This window comes from Polypterus senegalus, chromosome 7 (genome assembly GCF_016835505.1).
Source record: "Polypterus senegalus isolate Bchr_013 chromosome 7, ASM1683550v1, whole genome shotgun sequence".
Lineage (NCBI taxonomy): Eukaryota > Metazoa > Chordata > Cladistia > Polypteriformes > Polypteridae > Polypterus > Polypterus senegalus.
Window position 1 is genome coordinate 4,589,681 of NC_053160.1, and position 19,337 is coordinate 4,609,017.

At 44.3% G+C, this 19,337-nt stretch overlaps 1 protein-coding gene across 1 annotated transcript in view; it reads left to right on the plus strand.

The window, feature by feature from the left end:
- The first annotated feature begins 441 nt into the window (after window positions 1-441).
- abca1a (ATP-binding cassette, sub-family A (ABC1), member 1A) overlaps window positions 442-19,337 on the plus strand; it is a 125,872-nt gene continuing 106,976 nt past the window's right edge. The window contains exons 1-2 of the mRNA XM_039758160.1: window positions 442-627; window positions 15,796-15,894. Coding sequence (XP_039614094.1) covers window positions 15,820-15,894 — 75 coding nt within the window. The 5' untranslated portion in view covers window positions 442-627; window positions 15,796-15,819. The remainder of the gene's footprint in view (window positions 628-15,795; window positions 15,895-19,337) is intronic.

Consider the following 19,337-nt stretch of genomic DNA (forward strand, 5'->3'; position numbering starts at 1 on the left):
AAAAGCATATTTTTTAGATACAAAATGACTGACCGTGGGATGTAAAATTGCCAAAAAAGAATTAAATCGCGTCAGAAGCCAAGGCTGAAGCTTAACATTTTATTAATAAGTTTACTGAAATCGGTGTTTTGTTGTTGTTTTTTTTTTTTATTCCAGCTCCTGTTCGCCTTCTCCAGCAGATGGAGAAACAAAGCGGCCATCGCCGTTTTAAGAAGTGTTTTCACGCCGCACGTGCTTCCTCTGAAAGCAGAGCTGCGCTCACTGCCCCCAGCTCGCTGTGACCGACAGTAACCCTGCCTCTTCAGCAGTCTGTGGCGGAGCGCGTATAAAAAGCAAGCGGCCGGGCAAACGCGGACAGAGACTGGGAGAAGCAAAGCGACAAAAGAAGACGAAGAGAGGGGGGGTACACGCAAAACGCACAACATAACACACATACCCCCAGTCAGCCCGCCCGGTTCGCATTTTTAACCAGTGGAGCCAGTAGAAAGCAAAGCTAAAGGACTCGATGAGCAGCGGGACTACGGTGTGCCACTTGCAGCGGACTGGCATTTGAGAGAGAGAGCGAGCGAGCGAGCGGCACGGCACCACACCGGAGGACGCGTCGCGAGCGAGTGGGACTGACACAAGGTGAGCAAATGACACTTAACGGGTTCGGCGCTTTGACGGCTCGTTGTTTTTAAATTCAGAATGGGTTTGAAATGACGTCTGGGAACTTTCTGCCTGAACTCGGAATGAAGCGGAGAAGCGAAGTCTGATTTATTTGGTTTAATCCGGACGGCTTTGTCATGAGCGTCGCGGGTTGAGCTCCGGTAGTAAACAAACAAAAGAATAATAAAAAAAACAACCGCAATATTGAAATCGGAAGAAGAAGAAGAAGGAGCAAAGTGGGACGCCTTTTTAGAGATTTACTTCGAATCTCGCGACTCGGACGACAACCGGGATAGTGCGTGAGTGTTGTTGCTCTTATTTTGTTCTTCATTTTTTCCCTTTTCGTGAGTGTTATGCTTTAACAGTAAAGACATTTAAAGAAAGAATCGACGATTAAAAACAAAGAAAGAAAAAGGTGACAATAGAGCTGGCAGCTGCGGCTCGGGCGAGTGTCCGTGCAGTGAATAGCGGACTCCAGCTGTCATTCGCTTTATTCCTTTTTGAAACATTTCCACTTCCACGCGTTACCCTGTACATTGTCCGTCGCCTGCCTTTGTGACGCGACTTTAAGAGCCGCTGATACTTTTGTGAGGCTGGTGTCTCGCTTTTCTTTTTTCATGTTTTTCTGTTTTCTTCTTCTCGGACTCCTCAGCTCATTTGACCGATAGTAACCTCTCGGTTTCCGCAGGCTGCAAGTTCCGAATCAGACAATAAAGTTGACACGCCAGCGCCTCGAAATAAATGTGACAGTCGCGTCTACCATTTAATTCTGCACAGGTACGAAGTGTTCTGGGGTCGGGGGCAGGTGGGTGGTGGGCGACCTTTTCAAGTTTTTGATTATAAACCTCCTTCCATCTTCGGAACCCGCTAGTAGTCCCTGGACGGGGCGCCGGCCTCATTCATTGAAGCAGCGGGAATTATTATTGACTTGGGCAACCGTCCCGATTTAAAAATAAATGAATAAAAATAAGCCGGTTGGACTGACACAGGAATGGTCCCGAAGACATGCCAGGATTTCCTCCTGCTTTGTGCTTCTGTCTCCTGGAGAGTCTTCTGTCCCTCTGTGAGCCCGGACGGGATAAGCGGGTTAGAACGTGTGGACCTCGATTGGGTGGACTGCTCGGTGTACCCCGAGTGCATCTGCGCACTGCACCTAAATAAAACCGCGGCAAGGGCTACGTGGTGTAAAACTCGATTCTATCATTTTGAAGAAAGATCACCAAAAGATCACCGAAAACATGTTGGTCCGCGTCCATTCGTGAATAGCGCCCCCCTCAAAATTAGAAGTGTGAGAGGCATCCCACCTGCCGGCTCAGGTATGTGATGTTTTTCTTTCCAATAGAGGGCGCCTGCTGTGATTTGTTTACCCTTCTAGAAAGTGTTGTGCAGGTTTAGCCTGAAAAATTCGGCTTTGTTAAGGGCACTTTATGGGTCTTTACTGGGTTGTGTGGTTCCTCGTGGCTCCATTGCTTGATCAAACCCAATTTCATACTGGGACGGGTTATGTGGATGTGAAGTTGGTTCTTTGTGCTTTGAAAAACGTCCTAATATGTGAAAAAAAACTTTAATGTATAGTAGACTATCAATCAGGACACTAGCAGGATCTATCTATCTATCTATCTATCTATCTATCTATCTATCTATCTATCTATCTATCTATCTATCTATCTATCTATCTATCTATCTATCTATTATTTAGCGCCTTTCACATCTACCTATCTATTATATAGTGTTTTTCATTTCTTATCTATCTATCTATCTATCTATCTATCTATCTATCTATCTATTATATAGTGCCTTTCACTCAATCTGTCTGTCTATCCATGTGTTATATAGTGCCTTTCCAACACACCCAGACCGTCCTGATGATCCCGATGGTCACGCGTGAGTCTCTGCCTATGTGGACGTCATGGTGTGGAATCCTGATGTGGTTCATCACACACTTAATGAAATGAAAAGACCCTTCATGGTGGTGAGCCGTGTCCGTCACCCCGTGTTTGTCACCGCGTGTTTGTCACCAGTTTACGCTGATATACCTTCGCCTGCTGTCTACTGGTAAAAACATTCAAAGCCGCAGCTTTCATTTCTGTAGGGATGATTGGACTTGAGGAAGCCTGCTGATGGCGCAGCCCTGTGCCGTCGGATCGCGAGTTACTTTTGCCGTCGAGGCCTCGGTGGTCCGTCACTTCATACACCCGGATTGTTTCATTTGGTCTGCTGAGGTGAGCCACGTCAATGGCTGCTGTGTTTCATTTGCTCGGCGCAGACCCACTGAGCCAGCCGGTGAGCGCAGGCTCCTGTATTGTTGATAGCGGAGCTTTGAGGCCGGGACCCCCCGAGCCGTGTCTCCTGATCTCCCGCCAGGTGTGACCCGTTTCTGTGGTGCTCACACTCCGATCCGCCAGGTTTATTGTGGCAAACAGTGAGGCTCAGAGGATGAGCAGCTTGAAAGCAGCAGCAGGAGTCAGACTGTCGAGTGCAGACTTAAAGCGAAGAACCAGAAACGTAAGCAAGTTTATCTTGAAATGAAAGCGAAGATGAAAACCAAAGCAAATCCTCTCGACTCTGATGTTAGGGCGCATCGCCCGGCGTGCTCTCTTTATCCAGCTGAGGGGAGACTCCAATTGTATGAAGCGGTGCAGTGGATGTAAGGGGGGTGGAGTTGGGAGAAGGAATGCAAAAGGAATAAGAAGGTCGAGATTCAGATAAAACACTGGCTAGGACTGGGGGGTACAAAAAACATAAATGTGGTGGGGACATGGAAGGAGAGTCAAAGAGCCGGCGTGTTTCATGGAGTCTCAGCCGTTCACTGATTCACTGATCTTGGCTTTGCTGACAATGCTGTGATCTTCATGGAGTTAATGGTGGCTCTGATTGGGGGTCTCGAGAGGCTGAGTGAGGGGTCCCAGTGTCTGGGCTGGCGAGGGTCCTGATAAAAGCCAACGTCACAGGACTTTAATGAACTCTTGGGCACGGCCATCAGCAGTGTGTCTGTCTGCAGAGAGAGTGTCGACTTCCTCGAGAGGTTTACTTACCTCGGCAGTGACATTCATGTGACTCAGGTGACTCTTCCTATGAAGTCAGTAGACGGATTAGGAGACCATGGGGGGTCATGAGGTCATAAAGGGGTTTGTGGCGCTCCCGATATCTCAGTAAAAGGACGAAGGTCCAAGTCTTTAGAGTCCTTTTGTGAGACAGGGACGCTATCCAGTGACCTGGGATGAAGACTGGACTCCTTCACATGTGTCACTTCGGAGAATCCTTGGGTCCCGCTGTTTGGGGTCCCGACTGAGGCACATGACCTGCACTGTGAGGGAGCATCAGTTACGGCTCCGTACTTGTAATATTTTTATTTTTATATTGTATTGAGGATGACTTGTGTTCAGTTCTGTGTACTTTTTTTTTTGACACCCACTGCACACCCAACCTACCTGGAAAGGGGTCTCTCTTTGAACTGCCTTTCCGGAGGTTTCTTCCAGTTTTCTTTCCCTACAAGGGTTTCTTTGGGAGTTTTTCCTTGTCGTCTTAGAGAGTCAAGGCTGGGGGGCTGTCAAGAGGCAGGGCCTGTTTAAGCCCATTGTGGCACTTCTTGTGTGATTTTGGACTACACAAAAATAAATTGTATTGTATTGTGGGTAGCACGGTGGCGCAGTGGGTAGCACTGCTGCCTCGCAATTAGGAGAACCGGGTTGGCTTCCCGGGTCCTCCCTGCATGGAGTTTGCATGTTCTCTTCGTGGGTTTCCTCCCACAGTCCAAAGATGTGTTGGTTAGGTGCATTGGCGATCCTAAATTGTCCTTGGTGTGTGTGCCCTGCGGTGGGCTGGCACCCTGCCCAGGGGTTGTTTCCTGCCTTGCGCCCTGTGTTTGCTGGGATTAGCTCCATGACCCTGCATTTGCAGAGACATCGGGTCAAAGTGACTCAGTTCGGGCTCTTGAGGGTAAAAACGTGTCCACGATTTAAATTTCATGATAGACCAGAATCCTGTCGAGGAGTTTAAAAATTCGAAACATCCATGCCGGGCCCGCGGGCCGCCTTTTAGTTTTACCTTTACAGATAACCATTTAAATATTAAATGAAATTAAATTTAAATATTTAAATATAAAATTGACTACGTGGCACTTACCGAACAATAATAAAGTGGCATGAATCTCCAAGATATTGTAAAAAACGCAGCTAAATTACTAAGTAAACTGTTTAACATAAAATTGATAACATTAACTTGAAATCTTCGGTTAACGATAAACACGACGACGTTACAGTTACGTCACAGCGCAAAGAACAATAGTAACTGTATAATAAGTAACGCTGTGTCCAGGCGTCCAAAAGTCGGACTCCAAATTTCATTCTAAGAATTATTTTGAGGTTAATATAGAGAAGGGAAACTGTTCAGCTTCAACAATTCTCGTCTGTTTTCATCTGTGGGCCTAATGCTGCAGCATCAATAGCACCCACCTTAATCCGGCCCTGGGTGGGTGTGACATGGCACTGTACCAGTGTGTGCCCCTCACCCTGACCTTATGATGTGTGAATTCCTTATTTTCTACATTTTAAACTAGAATGGAGCTTGTTGCTGTTTCTGAAGTGAACGAATCGCTGATTCAAAGATTCAAATCATTCTGGTGAACTGAACAAAGCAAATCAAATCGCTAAAAAGAATCGTTTGGCACGTCACTAATAAAAATAAGTAAATGCAGAAACAAGCAGGAAGGGCTCACCAGTGTTTATGAATTCACGCCAACAGCTCGTGCTGCACCAACGGCACCAAACCAACAGCAGTAAGTCGGTGTGCCAACCTGAGGAGTTCTGTTCGGATTACTGAGGGTCGACGTGTCTACAGAGTCAAGTTTGGTTTTATTTCTCCGTTCCTGATGAGAACATGAAATTAAAAAAATGATTGTTGGGCGGAGTGTTCCTTTAAGTCATTGGTTTACTCAGAAAGTTACATGTAATTTGAATATAAATGTAAAATAAGCAATACATATCGATAATGGCATGCAAAGACATAACAGGGATTGGTCATTCAGTCCAACAAGCAAAGGTCATTTCTACGGCTCATGCGTTTTGGCCCATTTTGTATTTTCTGCCTCAAACATCACATGAAGGTACACTCGCTGGCCACTTTATTAGGTACACTTGGCCTTTTTCGTTCATAACTGCCGTAATTCTTCGTGGCGTATATCCAACAAGGTGATGCAAAGTTCCTTGGGGATTTCTGTCCATATTGACGCACTTGCTGCAGGTTTGTCACCCGCACATCCATGATGCGAATGTCCCGCTCCACCAAGGTGCTCTACTGGATTGAGATCTGGTGACTGTGGAGGCCATTTGTGTCCAGTGAACTCATTGTCATGTTCAAGAGACCAGTCTGAGATGATCTGAGCTTTGTGACATGGGCCTTCAGAAGATGAGTGCACTGTGGTCATAAATGAATGGATGTGGTCAGCAGCAACACTCAGGTAGGCTGTGGCATTTAACTGATGCTCAGCTGGTACTAAGGGTACAAAAGTGTGGCAAAAAAATATCAACCACACCAGTACCACCAGCAGCCTAACCATTGATAAAGTCAGGATGGATCCCTGCTTTCATGTTGCTGACCCCACCATCTGAATTTGAATTGTTGCCATGTGATTGGCTGATTAGATTTTTGAGTGGCTGCTATGTGATTTGCTGATTAAATATTTTAATTGCTGCCATGTGATTGGCCTATTATATATTTCAGTGGCTGCCATGTGATTCACTGGTTAGATATTTGAGTGGCTGCCATGTGATTGGCTGATTAGATTTTTGAGTGGCTGCTATGTGATTGGCTGATGAAATATTTTTAATTGCTGCCATGCTATTGTCCAATTACATATTTGACTGGCTGCCATGTGATTCACTGATTATATATTTGACTGGCTGCCATGTAATTGGCTGATTAGGTTTTTGACTGGCTATTATGTGATTGGCTGATTAGATTTTTGAGTGGCTGCTATGTGATTGGCTGATGAAATATTTGAGAACTGCCATGTGATTGGCCAAATAGATATTTGACTTCCTGCCATGTGATTAGCCGTTTAGATATTTGAGTGGCTGCCATGTGAGTGGCTGATTAGATATTTTAATTGCTGCCATGCGATTGGCCAATTACATATTTGAGTGGCTGCCATGTAATTGGCTGATTAGGTTTTTGACTGGCTGTTATGTGATTGGCTGATTAGATATTTGAGAGGCTACCATGTGATTGGCTGATTTGATATCTGGGTTACCGAGCAGGTGTACCTAATAATGTGGCCGCTGAGTGTAGATTTTGTACTTTTTCTTTCCTGCAGCTGTGAAGCATTTCACACAGTGAAGCTCCTAAAGTGTTTTCTTTTGATTTTGTGTGTTTTGATGAAGGGTCAGGTGAATTAGTTATTTAAAGTTCCAGCTTTAGAAGAGGTGCCCGGTATTTGTATTATTTATTGCAGGTCGTTTGTGCTTAATTAAAACATTCAGACAGAACTGACGTGTCAGGTGCGGATCTAATGAGTGCATTCTGGAGTGTTTGTGTGGCAAGCTGTAATGTGAACACACCACATGAGAAAACAAAAAAGAAAGAAAGTGTTTTCCGTCTTGTATTCAAGATGCCGACCTTCCAGAGAAGTGCATTTCTTTTACTTTTGCTTTTTCTTTTTTTGCCTTTAAAATCAGGTCAGTTCACTTCGGCTAAAAGAAACTTTTGAAAAGTGGCTGCTGCTTTTCACTGGCCGGCTAGCAACCATTATGTGTGGAAGGCAGTGAGGTGTCTGTCACCATAAAATGGTGGCTTTTGTGTGCTAGAAGGGCATTTCAAGAAGTCTGAAAGTTTAATGAAGGGGCTGAGGGGAAGTTTGGCTGTGTGGTCCCGGACTTATTGTTTCAAATCCTTTTGATGTCCGTGTGAGAACCTGATTTGAAAAGAGAAAAGAAAATATGACAAGTAGACAGGACAGTGGAGTCACAGGCCATTACTGGGTTACTGGAGTCAGGGGTCCGTAAAAATGTGCCGACTCTACCTAGGCGTAATTTGAGATATAATGTCTTCAGATTTCTAGTTTTACTTCTATGGATTCAATTACATTAGTTTTTCTTATAGTCTTTTGGAAAGAAATCTAGCCTCTTTTTGTTTAGTTTTGTAAGCATTATTTAATAAGTGATATAAAAAGCCACAGCAGCGTCACTTCTGCCTTCAAACCCAAACTTTAACAGTCGCCTGATGAGTCACACTGGCAGCGATGAAGGGCCGTCCGCCTTGTGTATTGGGCGTTTTCAATCAACACAGCAAATATACGAGAGCAATTACAAAGAGACGAGGCGCCGTCACTGGTGTCATAAATTGACAAGTCGGAGTTGCTGTAGCGATCAGTGGAACCGCAAATCGAGAAGCTGGAGTGGAGTTTAGAGTCGCTGGTACCATAAACTGAGAAGTCGGAGTCGGTGGTACCATAAACTGAGAGGTTGAAGTCGGTGGCGGGGTCAATGGGAGGCGTCAGAGTCAGTTTTAGAATGAGTGGTATGATAAATTGAGGAGATGGTGTCAGCGAGTCGGGGTACCATAATCAGGGAAGTCTGGTCGGAGTTGGTGGTACCATAAATTGAGAAGTTGGAGGTGGTGTCAGAGTCAGGTGTATCATATATGGAGAAGCTGGAATGAGTTTTGGCGTCGGTTATACCATAAATTGAGAAGTTGGAGTTGGCTTGAAGTTCACGGTCCCATAATCAGAGAAGTTGGTGGTATCATAAATTGAGAAGTCGTGTCAGAGTCAGAGGGGGAAGTCGGAGTCAGTTTTGGAGTGAATGGTGTCATAAATTGAGGAGGTGGTGTCAGAGTCAGGGGTACCATAATCAGAGATGTCGGGCTGGAGTTGGTGGTACCATAAATTGAGAGCTTGGAGGTGGTGTCAGAGTCAGGTGTACCATATATGGAGAAGCTGGAATGAGTTTTGGCGTCGGTTATACCATAAATTGAGAAGTTGGAGTTGGCTTGAAGTTCACGGTCCCATAATCAGAGAAGTTGGTGGTATCATAAATTGAGAAGTCGTGTCAGAGTCAGAGGGGGAAGTCGGAGTCAGTTTTGGAGTGAATGGTGTCATAAATTGAGGAGGTGGTGTCAGAGTCAGGGGTACCATAATCAGAGATGTCGGGCTGGAGTTGGTGGTACCATAAATTGAGAGCTTGGAGGTGGTGTCAGAGTCAGGTGTACCATATATGGAGAAGCTGGAATGAGTTTTGGCGTCGGTTATACCATAAATTGAGAAGTTGGAGTTGGCTTGAAGTTCACGGTCCCATAATCAGAGAAGTTGGTGGTATCATAAATTGAGAAGTCGTGTCAGAGTCAGAGGGGGAAGTCGGAGTCAGTTTTGGAGTGAATGGTGTCATAAATTGAGGAGATGGTGTCAAGAGTCAGGGGTACCATAATCAGAGAATTCAGGTCGGAGTTGGTGGTACCATAAATTGAGAAGTCTGAGTGGGTGGTACTGTAAACTGAGCAGTTGAAGTCCATGGCAGGGTCAGTGTTCCCATTAATTGAGAAGTCATATCGGAGTCAGTGGGAGAAGTCGGAGTCAGTTTTAGAATAAGTGGTATCATAAATTGAGGTACAGGTGTCAGAATAAGGGGTACCATAATCAGAGATGTCGGGCTGGAGTTGGTGGTACCATAAATTGAGAAGTTGGAGGTGGTGTCAGAGTCAGGTGTACCATATATGGAGAAGCTGGAATGAGTTTTGGCATCGGTTATACCATAAATTGAGATATTGGAGTTGGCTTGAAGTTCACGGTCCCATAATCAGAGAAGTTGGTGGTATCATAAATTGAGAAGTCGTGTCAGAGTCAGTGGGGGAAGTCGGAGTCAGTTTTGGAGTGAATGGTGTCATAAATTAAGGAGGTGGTGTCAGAGTCAGATGTACCATATATGGAGAAGCTGGAAAGAGTTTTCTGAGTCGGTGATACCATAAATTGAGAAGTTGGAGTTGGTGGTACTGTAAACTGAGAGGTTGAAGTTGGTGGTGGAGTCAGTGGTACCATAAATCGAGGAGTTGGTGTATTGATGTTGCTGGTCCCCATAATCTGAGAAGTCAGATCAGAGCTGGTGGTACCATATATTGAGAAGATGGAATGAGCTTTGGAGGTGGTGGTGCCATAAATTGAGGAGTTGGTGTCAGTAGTGAAGTTGGTGGTCCCGTAATCTGAGAAGTCGGGTAGGAGTTGGTGGTATTGTAAATTGAGAAGTCATGTGGGAGAAATCAGAGTCAGTTTTTGAGTCAGTGGTACTATAAACTGAGAAGTCGGGGTTGGTGTTGAAATTGGTGGTCCCATAATCAGAGAGGTTGGTGGTACCATAAATTGAGAAGCTGGAGTGAGTTTTGGAGTTGGTGGCACAGTTAATTTGAGGAGTTGGTGTCAGGGGTACTATAAATTGAGAAGTCAGACTTGGTTTGAAGTTCGTGGTCCCATAATCTGAGAGTCAGTGGGGGACGTCACAGTCAGTTTTGCAGTTGGTGGTTTCATAAATTGAGGAGTCAGAGTCGGGGGTTGAAGTTGGAGGTCCCATAAATTTGAAGGGTTGCAGTCTGAGTCCAAGTTGAAGGTTTTGTGTGCTAGCTCCAGAGTCCTGTGTATGGATAGACAGAACTTTATTTGTCCTTAGAGGGAAATTTGGCTTTTTACAGAAGCTTTTTAAATAAATAAATGCATAAATATATAGATAAATAAATTTGTAAATGTGTGTGTATGTACACACACATACCAACACTATGGTATGAACACACGCCAGAATGACTACAAGGAAGAAAATTAAAAAGAAAGGAAATGTCCAACATGGCAGTCCCAGTCCCCGTGAGGTGCTGGGCAGGTCTAATACATTTGTTCCAATTGTTGCTGCTGTAGTATTATATTATTAGATGTGTTTATTTATTTACTCATTTATTTTTTCATGTATTTATTTTCTGCGGTGGGCTGGCGCCCTGCCCGGGGTTTGTTTCCTGCCTTGCGCCCTGTGTTAGCTGGGATTGGCTCCAGCAGACCCCTGTGACCCTGTAGTTAGGATATAGCGGGTTGGATAATGGATGGATGTATTTATTTATTTATTTATTTATTTATTTATTTATTTATTTATTTATGTATTGCTCGGGTGGCGCAGTGGGTAGCGCTGCTGCCCCGCAGTAAGCAGACCTGGCTGGTTCGCTTCCCGGGTCCTCCCTGCGTGGAGTTTGCATGTTCTCCCCGTGTCTGTGTGGGTTTCCTCCCACAGTCCGAAGACATGCAGGTTAGGTGGATTGGTCATTCTAAGTTGTCCCTAAGTGTGTGTGTGTGCACACCTTGTGGTGGGCTGGTGCCCTGCCCAGGGTTTGTTTCCTGCCTTGCGCCCTGGGATTGGCCCCTGTGACCCTGTAGTTGGGATATAATGGGTTGGATGTTATTTATTTATTTGTGTATTGCTCTCTAGTTCACATTATTACTATCTGTTCCCTTAACTGTGATTTATTTATCTCTCTCTCTCTTCTTCTTTCCTTGTCTTGTGTTTATTGTGGTGGTCCTGGCTGACGTCACTTCGTGACACCTCTGTATGCTGCAATGCGCTGTATGCACGTTATGTCAATATAGCCACTTGATTTGAGTTGAGTTGACGACAGTAAACGTGTGAAGTATTTTCAAATGATCCTCGCCTTGGAAAGCAGGACTATATAAAATAAGACTCGCTGCTATCGATGTAGCGTTTGAAGTATTTTTTTTTTTTTATTAATTTTGAATGATGTTTGTAGCCTGACACGGTGACGCAGTGGTGGCGCTGCTGCCTCTCAGTGATGTGACCGGGGTTCACGTCTCGGGTCCTCCCTGTGTGGAGTTTGCATGTTCTCTCCCCGAGTCTGCGTGGCTTTACTTCTGGGGGCTCCGGTTTCCTTCCACAGTCCTAAGGCAGGTGGGTAAGCTGATTTGGTGGTCTTGTGATGGGCTGGCGTCCTCTCCAGGGTGTGATCCTGCCTTGCGCCCCACGCTAACTGGGGTCGACTGCAGCTCCCCTGCCATTCCCCAGTTCAGGACCAAGCAGGTCAGAAAATGGCCGACTGCCTGATTCGTAGCCTCGGATGTCACAGCGCAGACAAAACAGGAGAATTTCCCGGGGCTTGTTTTCTCTTCTTTGCCGACCTTGTTTCAGATTGCAGTCGTTTAGCATTGGGTTGTCACTTGATAAGGCTGGCTGATAACACTGCACAACAAAGCTTTTGCTTCTTGAACACTGTTGGGTGTTTCTTACAGATTTTTGGGTGCTGATCACGAATATCACATCAGAATGTACCCATCATGTACCATTTCAGTTTTTTCTTTTATTTGTAAACAAACATTTTCGCTCCCGTAAGTGACTTAACAACAACGGTTTGTGCAGCCTGGGACTGTCCAAGTTGGAAGCTGCTCTGTGGAAGTTGACATCCTGGGTAGGTGTGAACGAGCTTGACGCTGTCTCAGCACGCTATAAAGGTGGCTTGCATACAGCGATCCTGCTCATTTGGTTAATCTAGATAGTCAGTGTGTATGTACAGAATAGTATCAGGATAGTGAAGTATAGTACAGTGGTACCTCTGGCCACGACCGGAATTCATTCCAAAACTCTGGACGCAACCCGATTTGGTCAAGGCCCAAACGTAATTTCCTCATAAGATTGCATGCCAATGTAATTAATCCATTCCAGACCATACGAACTGTATGTAAATATATATTTTGTTAAGTACAAAAATAGTTAATTGTACCATAAAATGCACAGTTTAATAGTAAACTAAATGTAAAAACATTGCATAACAGTGAGAAACCCTTGAACAACAGAAAACACTAACATTGTAAGAGTTCGTGCTAAATGCTTGCACTGTAAAATGTATAACCTCCATTCAACTTAAAATAATTAAGGTAATGATTCACACTTAATAATTTCAATCTGCACCAATATACAGTGGAACCTCAGGTCACAAACGTCTCGGACCACGTACAGATCGGGTTGCGACCAAAAAGTTTGCCAAACTTTTGCATCTGTTCACAACCACACACTCGGGTGACGAACAAACAAACCAGTTTCCCTTCCGGTTCGTACACGCAGATGATTTCCGCACGTGTTCAGTCTCTCCCTGTACAGCGAGCGAGCGAGAGAGAGAGAGCAAGTGAGAGTGAGAGTTAGAGAGAGAGAGAGAGAGAGAGAGCAAGAGAGAGAGAGAGAGAGAGAGTGAGAGAGAGAGAGCGAGCAAGAGAGAGAGAGCGAGAGCGAGAGCGAGCAAGAGAGAGAGAGAGCGAGAGTGAGCAAGAGAGAGAGAGAGAGAGAGCGAGCAAGAGAGCGAGAGAGAGAGCGAACAAGAGAGAGAGAGAGCGAGAGCGAGCAAGAGAGAGAGAGAGAGGGAGAGCAAGAGAGAGAGAGAGAGATCGAGAGAGAGAGAGAGCGCGAGAAGGCAGTTAAAGAAGGCACCAGGCTTGTTTTTGAAGAGACTGCTTCAAGCATTGTTTTAACCTCATTGTATTTAATGGAGACTTTTTTCTATTGGATTTTAACCTCCACTTCACTTCTGTTTTTATGGGATCATTTATTTATTGAAGGATTCTGAAAGCACTGCACTTTATTTACTTTGGACTTTGTTTTTGATTGTTGTTTCGTTGATTTTAATAAAAGCACTTGGCACTTTTTGCACCATCCGATTGCTCCATTGTAGTGCCTCGCTGTCGTGTTCATCGGTAACATTACCGACGGTGACGGGTTTAAAGGCTCCCGGAAGCGAGATGGGAGCATGCAGTGAACCTGCATTGTCACAGACTTTACATCAAAACTGTAATCTCCTCTCCGCCGAGTTCCTCCTCACTTCCTTCACCCCAGAACTCGACTCATGCAAAGTTAGTTTTCTTGGTTGTTTATGGTTAGTTTTTGTTTAAATTAAGGATTTTTCAAATGTTCATTGTTTTCCCTGTACTTAAAACTCGTTAAAAAAAGGTGTTTACAGAGAGCGGATCATAAGGCAATAGCGCGAACTCCTGCAATGTTAGTTTTTCTCTGTTTAAGGCTTTCTCAGTGTTATTCAATGTTTTTACATTTAGTTTACTATTACACTCTTATGTAAATGATTTGGTCAGAGATTTGGTCTGTCAAAAGCAAAAGCCGAGCTGCTGGGTTCGAGACTGCAGGAATGGTGTTTGCTGTCACCAGGTACGAACATTTCTGTGTTTCGAGGCCGACATCGTGATATAACCACATTTTTTGCACAAGTCGACAGTCTCTGTTTCTGTTGTGACATTGAAGGATTGTTCTCGGCCTTGGGTTGTGATCACAATCCGGAAGACTGGCGTCTCTTCATTAATTTGTCAGTGTTAAGCCTGAAAGCTGTTCTGCTACACAATGGCAACGTTTACCCTTCAGTACCTGTTGGCTATGCAGCACACATGAAAGAAACGTATGAGATATGGAACTGCTGCTGAAGCCCGTCCGGTATTGCAGGTACAACTGGAATATCTGTGGAGATCTTCAAGTCGTTGCTCTGTTCATAGGACTGCAGCTCGGTTATACAAAGTACTGTTGTTTCATCTGTGAATGGGACAGCCGTGCTAAAGAGTCGCACTGTTCTCGACAGAGCTGGCCACTCCGTAAAAAGTTAGTTCCAGGTCAGAAAAATGGGGCACATGAATCGCCTGTCGACCCGGCAAAGATATTTTTGCTTCCTCTTCACATAAAACTGGGACTCGTGAAGAATTTTGTGAAAGCATTGAACAAGGAAGGCGAAAGTTTTCGTTATTTAAGAATAACTGGCGCCAAGATCAAAGAGGGCATTTTTGTTGGCCCCCAGATCAGACATGTTATGAGTGACAAGTGGGTTGAAGATATGTTAGTTGGGCCGGAAAAAATTGCCTGGAAAGTCTTCAAAGACGTTGTTGACAATTTTTCTGGGCAATTACAGAGCCCCAAACTCCACTCAGCTGGGAGACAAACTTCTCAAAGCTTACAAGACAATGAAGTGCAACACGTCACTCAAGATTCATTTCCTCCACTCACACTTGGACTTCTTCCCCACAAATTTCGGTGCTGTTAGTGACAAACACAGTGAAAGGTGTTCACCAGGACATTGCTACAATGGAGAGACGCTACCAGGGCAACTGGAATCCATCAATGCTCGCTGACTACTGTTGGACACTGCAATGTGATGCACCGGACATTGAATACAAAAGAAGATCAGGAGCAAAACACCTTTAACTATGTTGAATTGAATAGCTTATGCAAAACATAAACGTGACTAAATACGTTATTGTCGGTAAACATATAAATGTCTATTTCTCAGAGTTACTGCATGATGCAGTAAATCTAAAACTATATTTGTGCATACCCAGTAGGTACCCCGCACAATCAGCAAAAGGAAGACTTTTCAAAAAAATAATTGTGCAGTGTAGTCGACATGTGGCGCCTTGAAGGGGGGGGTTCTTGAAGGTCAAAGGGTGTGGGGTTTTGGGCAGGGGCCTAAAACGTGACTGAAGGAATGTAAAGTGCTGAGGTGAAGAATCTGAATATTTTACTTTATGTGTTCCTCGTGCAGTTCAAGGAATACTCCACGCAAAAGTTTGATTTCTTTGATTTGTTACTAACCCCATGTTGAGGTACCCCACCGGTAGAAGGAGAAGGAGTCACACTTTGTACCATCTTGTCCGTGTCTGATGAGTTCTTGGATGTCCATCCTCTGTGCTGCACGTCATTTAGGCAGGGAGTCAGCGTGTCAAGTCTTTTGGGCAACAACACCGGGGGTCTTCGTGCAGAACTGTGCCTAAGGCTGGTAGTGAAGGTGGTGAGAGTCGGGTAACCCAGACAGAAGAGAAGGGGAGAGGAGGACGATGATTTTTGAGTGTGTGGTCCGATAGCAGGGTTGTTGGCAAAAGATGTACGGGTGAGCCCACCCATTAATATCTGAAGAGTAAAAGAGGACGGTCAACGTCATCTACACCAGTCAGAAAACAAAGGCGGTCGTCCCAGCATTTCAGGAGCGAGAAGGTCATTAGTCACAATGTCACTTTTTGAATACATCGTGCAGATTCTGTTATATAAAAATGAGATAATGAGTAGAATCTTATATGGGGGGGTTATAATAAAGGGGGCACACAGTAACCTTCTTTCTTTCTTTTTGTTTCTGAAACAGAATCCCTCCTGCACAGGTGAAGCTATGGGGAAGATGTTGATCTTCACTCAGCTGGGACTGCTGCTCTGGAAGAACTTCACCTACCGACGGAGGCAGACGGTAAGCAGCGCCACTTGTCCCGGGGGGGTCCTGCTTGAGTTCAAGTCTGACAGCGTCCTGTACGATGACTTTGCTATTTGCACTTTTCATCTCTGTGAACCACAGTGAACCCCAAACACAGCCACAGAGACACAAGTCCTTAGTAAGACCGTAAGGTTTATTATTAACAAAGGCTCCCTTAATGATGTCACACATCAAATGGCAATCTTTCTCTTCTTTCTCCTCCACTCCTCTCCGGATCCCACTCTCTGGATGTGGCAGTGCAGCTACTTTGTACCTGGGAGTATTTCCTGGTCGGTCGTAATTCTCACAAAGTCGGATTTACTAATCCCAATAGTTCCCTCTGGATGCTCCCACGGAACCCAACCAGGCTGCCCCACGGGACTACAATTCTCATTATGCCCTGCAGGTTATCTGTGTGGGAATCCTGGCCTGGGTGTGCTTCCATCTAGCATATCAGGGAAGCCGCTGCTCCTTCTGTTCCTTAAATTACATTGGCCTCCTGGCCAGGTGATGAGCCCTACCCTGTCCTGGTCAGGACGCCTGTGAGATCACTGATTTGAGTCGCTGTGCTCTCTCACTTAACAGGGAAAGTGTAAAGCTGACTGTATGCTGCTGTCTAGTCACTGTCGGGCCCCGTTTCCTCATTGTCTTAGTGTGCGGAATACTGTAACAATGCCGACTGTAACCGCACCTTTCTGGGGGGTTGTGGGAAGCTGATTTAGTGCTGATAATAAGAGGCTGCTTTTAAGTCAAAATTGCTTACGTGATTACAGACTTCCTGATTTCATTTGAAATGTCCGGATTCAGCCGAATGAAACCACATCATATCTGAACTCTCCACACTGATAACCGCAGGCAGAAACAAAAAGGCTTCTGACCAGTCGGAAGGATAAGATTTCCCTCAAGCTGTCAGAGAAACTTCCTAAGGGTAGTAAAAGTACATCAGTAGGCCTGGAGTTAGACTGGGGGTCAGCCATTGGGAAGGATTAGCAGAAAAGTGTGTGCAGAAAAACTGAATTCATCAAAAACAAAAATGTGTGTTAGATAGATAGATAGATAGATAGATAGATAGATAGATAGATAGGAAAGGCACTATATAATAGATAGATAGATAGATAGATAGATAGGAAAGGCACTATATAATAGATAGAATAAGACACTATAGAACACTTGGATGTGAAAGGCACTATATAATAGATAAATAGGAAATGCACCATATAATTAATGGATATGAACGGCTTTTTATAATAGATAGGAAATGCAGTATATAATAAAGGGACATGAAAGGCACTATATAATAGATAGATAATTAGAAAAAGACACTATAGAACACATGGATATGAAAGGCATTTTATAATAGATAGTCAGGAAAGGCACCATTTAGTAAATGGATAGATAGGAAAGGCAGTATATATTAAAAATGGAAGTAAAAGGCACTATATAATAAATAGAATAAGACACTATAGAACACATGGATGTGAAAGTCACCATATAATAGATAAGAAAAGCACTTCATAATAAATGGATGTGAAAGGCACTATATAATAGATAGATAGGAAATGCAATATATATTAAAGGGACATGAACGGCACTATAAGATAGAGAGGTAGATAGGAAAGGCACTATATAATAAATTGATGTGAATGGCACACTATAATAGATAGATTTCATATTTATCATATTTATTTCATATCTATCTATCTATCTATCTATCTATCTATCTATCTATCTATCTATCTATGTAATAAATGAGAGTAAAAGGCTCTATAAAATAAATAGATAGAAAAAGACATTATAGAACACATGGATGTGAAAGGCAGTATATAATAGATAGATAAATAGATAGATAGATAGGAAATGCAATGTATATAAATGGGATGTGAAAGGCACTATAACATAGATAGAAAGGTAGATAGGAAAGGCACTATATAATAAATTGATGTGAATGGCACTATATAATAGATGATAGAAAAAGAAATTGCTAAGGACTTTTCTTTGGTGCAGGTCTTTCATTTAGCAGGAGCAGATAAATTCCAGGACATTAATGGCTGTGGATTTGGACAAACTGTTAATTCCGGAGGCTTTTAGTAACTCCATGCCTCTTATAGTAGCCTTTCCGTTTCTCCCGTCTAGTAATGTGGCTACTTACTGTAACATGACAGCAGCTCTTTTGTGAAAGTGACGCCTTTCCGCACTGACAGATGACAAGGGGCTGCATATCACAGATGGGAGAGGCGCCAGCAGCAGGTCAGCTGGACATCAGAGCCCAAAAAAGGCAAAAAAGGACGAATGTGTCTCTCTTATCTGTCAGCACAGCCTTGAGATGCTAGTGAGAACGTTAATGGAGTTTGCGGCTTTGGTGAAATGTGTTCCTCTTCACTTAATGGCTGCTCCTGTTTGGGCTATCTAGGGTCACACGCGGGTCACTGAGGTCTGAGTGGGCAGGGAGACATTTGTGGCTTTCTAGTTGTCCGCATGTTTAAGGTCATCTCGCTGATAATCTACGGCTTGTGGGTTACCCCCTTATTAACCCATTAAAACAAATTCTTACTTGTGCAACAAGGATCAGTGTAGTGCGAGGTGGAGCCCAATGGACAAGCATCAGGGAGGCACACATCCTATAGGGCAATGTTACTGACAGTGCCCCCATAATGGCTGGGACAAAGAGGCATTTATTTCTTGACTTCCCCATCTGCTCCACACTTTAAAATTAAGTGGTGATTAAAGTGCACATTGCAGGCTTTCATTTAAGGAGACTTGCATACCCTCTTAGGGGACAGACTTGTACATGCATCATTAGGTGGCCCCACCCTCTTAGGGGAAGAACCTCCAGATGCATCATTAGATGGCCCCGCCCTCTTAGGGGATGGACTTCCAGATGCATCATTAGGTGGTCCCGCCCTCTTAGGGGATGGACTTCCAGATGCATCATTAGGTGGCCCCACCCTCTTAGGGGAAGAACCTCCAGATTTATCATTAGGTGGCCCCGCCCTCTTAGGGGACTGATTTGTACATGCATCATTAGGTGGCTTCATCCTCTTAGGGGATGGACTTCCAGATGCATCATTAGGTGGCCCCTCCTTCTTAGGGGACGGACCCAGACACATCATTAGGTGACCCTAAGAACTGTTTGTGCTTGATGCCCCCCTCTGCTCAAGAGTTTAAAATTACAGATCATACAATTCAGATGTTGTGATTAACGTCTTGAAGTTCATCCCCTAAGAGGGTTGGGCCACCTAATGATGTGTCTGGATGTCTGACCCCTAAGAAGGTGGGACCGCCCTCAGCACTTTGCAGACTTTCATTTAAGGTTCTTTGTATTAATTTGTATTCACACCACAGCTTTTCTGTATGGTCCCCCCATTTCAGGACACCATTATGTTTGCCACTATTGATGTCACAGGTGTTTGTGATTCCTCAGGTGTGTTTCATGGTTTCAT